At 51.4% G+C, this 4895-nt stretch overlaps 1 protein-coding gene across 1 annotated transcript in view; it reads right to left on the reverse strand.

Annotated features, from left to right (window-relative positions):
• Positions 1 to 3246: 3246 nt before the first annotated feature.
• The window catches only part of LOC119346523 (UDP-glucosyltransferase UGT13248-like), a 5208-nt gene continuing 3559 nt past the window's right edge, over positions 3247 to 4895 (reverse strand). Inside the window, exons 2-4 of the mRNA XM_037615856.1 lie at positions 4347 to 4893; positions 3784 to 4168; positions 3247 to 3658 (exon numbers count right to left, since the gene is read on the reverse strand). Of these exons, the coding sequence (XP_037471753.1) occupies positions 3321 to 3658; positions 3784 to 4168; positions 4347 to 4893 (1270 nt within the window). The 3' untranslated portion in view covers positions 3247 to 3320. The remainder of the gene's footprint in view (positions 3659 to 3783; positions 4169 to 4346; positions 4894 to 4895) is intronic.

Raw genomic sequence — 4895 nt, forward strand, 5'->3', positions numbered from 1 at the left:
GGGCCAAAACCACAGCTACATCCACTCCGTGTAGACCCGACGCGTCCGTTTCCCCCCTCCAGGTGCCGGCGGCGGCGCCTTCCGTGAGGGGGGCCACGCACCGGAGACGCGTGCCGCCTCTTCGGACATGCCACAACACCACCCCGTATGTATGAGGGTCTGGTACGACGCTCCGGTGGCATTGCTACCCCCCCCAGGGCCCCTGTCCCGCCTAACCCTGGAGCGGTTGACCACGAGATCTAGCCCTTTGACTTCCCACGGACGGGCTTTGACCAGTGGACCTCTCCACCCGGTTGTGTCGGGTCGGCCCATAGGGACACCCGGGAGCAACATCCGGGCCAAACCCATAGCTAAATCCACTCCGTGTAGAACCGACGCGGCAGTTTCCCCCCTCCAGGTGCCGCTGGCGGCGCCGTCCGTGTGGGGGGCCACGCACCGGAGACACGTGCCGCCTCTTCGGACATGCCACAACACCACCCGGTTGTGGTAGGTCATCCGATATATATATAAACACTTGGGAGCAAAGTCCCCTTCGTATAGACCCGATGCGGCTGTTCCCCATTCCAGGTGCCGGCTAGCGGTGGCACCGCTCGTGAGCCGGGTCATACCGCTGTGTACAGAACCGAAAAATAATGTATGTATGCTTATTAACACGTACTATATGTAAGTTAGTCAAATAATAATATTTAAGAAAACATAAAATATAGCTATGAAAAAAAAAGAAAAAAAACTAACGAGTGGAAGGGGTGACCGGGAAGTGGATAAGGGAACTATGATAAAAAGATCGATGACGTGGCAAAAAAAGGAAAAAAAAGAAAAAAACTATGAAAAAAATAGCTACGAAAAAAAGAAAAAAAAAACTATGCCGGCGGCAAAGCCGTCGGCATAGCTGCGGCATAGGGCAGATGGCCGGCGCGCCGCGGATCAGTGATGTGGCATCTATGCCGACGGCAGCCGTCGGCATAGGTGGTGGTCGGTGCGCCTCGGGTCGATGACGTGGCAAGGGCATCTATGCCGACGGCCTCCCGCCACGGCCGTCGGCATAGATCAGACGCCGTTAGCCGCATGGCACGAGCGGTATCGCCGGGCTCGCAACTATGCCGACGGCCCATATATGCCGACGGCCGCTGTAGGCGTAACTTGGGGTAAGCCGACGGCCTATCTGGGCGACGGGGGCCGTCGGCATATCTCTGGATAGCCCGGCGGCTTTATTACGCCGACGGCCTGGATATGACTGTCGGCATAGCCCAGACAAGGCCGACGGGGGCCGTCGGCATATATATGGCTGTCGGCATAGAGCCCTGTTCCGGTAGTGACGTACGGTGGTGCTTGGGAGATTCCGTGGTAGCCAAATGATTTGTCTCACGGTGGCCGGCCGGCAGACCAAGTTGACGGGACGTACGGTGGTGCTTGGGAGATTCCGTGGTAGCCAAGTGATTTGTCTCACGGTGGCCGGCCGGCCGGCGACCTGGGAAGAGAGAGAGAGGGAGAGATTTTTTTTTTATTTTTATTTTTTTGAATTGAGAGGGAGAGGATCTGGGACTGGGAGGGAACTGGAGAAGGTTTGCGATGGATGGAGGCATGGAGCGATGTACTACTACTAGGACGTCTACGTGGGCAGGCTTGAGAGGCGAGGTACGGCCAGGGCCAGCCAAATAACTAAAACAAGGATCCTTTTTTGAGATCCTCTTAATATATACGGATCATGATCATTTCCTAGCTAGCGAGGGTCATATTTATTTGTATTTGCGTACGGATACATATACACATGTACGTACTAGAGATAGCAGCAACTCCCAAGCATGCACGCAATGCAGATGTAGTCTCCAAATCTGTTGCGTTTTCTTTCTTCTTAGGGAAGAAAGAAAAAGGCGATCTCATTTCCGTCGCTGTCCTCTGGTGGTGTGGGGGGATGATGGGTCCACGCGTGTGGAATGTTTAGGCATTAGTTACTTAGGTTTTTAGGTTGTTCATCGTCTTGCTCCGGCGGCGACGATAGCGCTGTTGAATAAAGAATCTTCATATCCTTCTCTGACGATGCGATCCTGTCTTTATTTGGGGTTGGATTTGAAAACCAGACTGTTCAAGCAAGGATGATGTGGCGGCGGGGGCATCCTCGTGGTGAACTTGTGTCCTCGGGCTCCGCCGTTGCGACGGCGTTTGCAACAGCGCCGGCGCGGTGTTTGGGAGGTAATCCAGGAGCGGATGCAGATTGTGGTTTGCATCGGCGGTATCTGAAAGATGGTGGAAGCAGTTATGGTTTTCTCCTCCTACGTCTTAGTCGTGCGGGGATGCTAGATCTGGAGTTCGACGGTGTGTCCGGAGTGTTGCCCTAGTTTGATTCGTTCAACGACAATGGCTTCGCCTTTGGTGAGCCACCTTAGTGGTCCGCAAAGCCGCATATCAGTGATGGAGCCGCGTCGAGCTCGAGTAATTAAGGAGGTGATTTGTAAAAATAATAATATATATTCCTTTTCGTGACTGTTGTGGTGGTGCTGCCGGGGGGAGATGACGGGTGTTGGCGTGATGCGCTCAGGGGATTCTTCGGTCTTCATTGTATTTTCCTTTCTTGGCTGGTGCTCCTCAGAGCAAAAGCTAGCGTTTTCATCCGCAGAATGAAAAAAGCTAGGGTTTTGCTGTTTCTTTTAGTTTTGTGAGGTTGTGACATGTGATATGATCTTTATCATCAATGAAAGCAATGGAGATGCGAGGCGAACGTACGAGATGCATGGCATCACGTACACGTGCGTACGACATTCACTGTGCCTCCGGCAGTTCCACGCATGCATGCATGCATGTCCTCGCCGTGCTCCTGGGTTGAGACGTGCATGCATGCATGCACGCCGCTAGCTAGCTAGGCGAACGAGGCCGGCGCCGTGCTTGTATGATAGAAAAAACAATTTATAGTTATCTAGCAATGCTACAATAGCATATGTATCCAAAGCATCTCATATGAAATAGGGAGTAATTAGCTTGCCTTAATGTTGGCAATTGTTTTTTCAAGAACATACCATGTATATAATATAGAGTTACTTTTTCAATTTTTTTAAATATTTTTTCCATATGGGTGCAACTAGACCCATTCCATTGGGTATTTTCGCTATAATCCTCATATAAATTTATGTAATTTAACTCATTGACATAGAACGTTCAAGCCATCATTCGAGTCATTGATATATGAAAAGTTAAGCATCCTTCTAAAAGTAGGGAATATAGCACTCTAATTACATACGGAAAATGCCCATCCTCTCTAGACATATTGTGCCTCAAAATCATTGCCTATTTGCTTATCTTGAGATGAAGATTGCATTGCTGTAATTTTAAATTGACAAATACTTTGCAGCGAATTCAGCAATATGCTTGTCGGAGCTTCCACCTTCTCGCATTGCCTCCTTAGCCTTCTGCATCAACTTTGTTGCATTCCTTTTATACTCGTTCTTCCTCTCTCCATCCATGACCTCCCTAATACACCTCCCGACCTCCTCACTCCTTAGAAATCCAGTTTCACTCTTCCGCACTCGCACACCCATATCCCATGCGCTCTCCACATACTTTGCGATGGTGGGTTGGTCCGCCCAGTGCGGAATTCCCACAATAGGTACATCGCAAACAAATGCCTCAAGTGTCGAGTTCCAGCCACAATGAGTAACAAAACAACCTACATATACATATATGTTTATGAAATAAAAAACAAATTTTATTATGAGTTTATGTGTTTATCAAGTTTTTAATTAATTTTCATACGAGGAGGAAACAAATATGGTCTTGTGATATCATACGTACCGATGGCCTTATGTGCCAGAACCTCAAGTTGGGGGCACCAAGAAACAATCAATCCATTCTTCTCACATTTTGCCTTGACTTCTTCGGATAACTTGTGTACCTCATTGGACCTAACAACCCATAGAAAAGGTTTGCCTGAGCTGCATACTCCATTGCCAAGTTCCTCCAGCTGGGTTGTGTCATAGTTCGAGAAAGTCCCGTAGGATACAAGCACAACAGAGGAGATGCTATGTTCCTCTAGCCAATCCAAACACGGTGCATCGTCGCCGAAAAGATTGAAACCATAAGACTTGTTGGAGGGCAGACGATCGTCCTCGAGGTAAAACGATGGCAAGGTGGGGCCTAGGGTCTTCGCTCCCCACGTTAATTCCATGTACTCTGCCTCCTGCTCCGTTGGCAAAATGTCAAGCACCAAGTTTTCTTTAAAAACCTAGTTAACTTCCCTAATTAACAAAGATGGAGAATAAAGTTCCATGTTAAATATATATTTTGCGGGAAAGTTCCATGTTAATTTGCAAAACCCATTCCACTGAGTGAGTAGAGAGTACAGGAACACGACTAACCGTTGGCTCGATGTCGCTGAATGAGTTGACGAGCACGTCGTCCGCCTCCACCAGCCCGTCGAACTGCCCAATCGACATCTTAAAAAACCCTGGCTGCGACTCGGGCGCCCCTGCGAATGGCGGCACGTCCTCCGGCCCCAGCTCCACGCCCAGCGCTCCGCGCGCCAGCAGCTCACGCCCGTCCGTCACCGGCGGCGCCAGCCGACCCGCCCACAGCTCACCGTAGATGACGTTCACAGCGCACGGCTGCGAGAAGAACGCCGCGGCAGGCACGCCGGCCGCGCGCGCCACCCGCCCTGCCCACGGCAGGTGCGAGTCGTACACTAGCACGCGCACCGCGGTCGTTTCCTCCGAAAGCAGGAGATCCCTCAGCGTCTCGGACCCCACGGCCTCCAGCCGGGAGAAGTACTCGTCGGTGTCAAGGCATGAGGCGAAGCCGCCGGCGTCGAAGCCGTCGGAGATGGGAGCCACGCGGAAGGGCGCGCCGGGGAGCGGGGTGACGGAGAGCACGTGGCGGGTGGTGACGAGCGTGGGGCGGAGGCCGTGGCG

The sequence above is a fragment of the Triticum dicoccoides genome, unplaced genomic scaffold (genome assembly GCF_002162155.2).
Source record: "Triticum dicoccoides isolate Atlit2015 ecotype Zavitan unplaced genomic scaffold, WEW_v2.0 scaffold42668, whole genome shotgun sequence".
Taxonomy (NCBI): Eukaryota; Viridiplantae; Streptophyta; class Magnoliopsida; order Poales; family Poaceae; genus Triticum; species Triticum dicoccoides.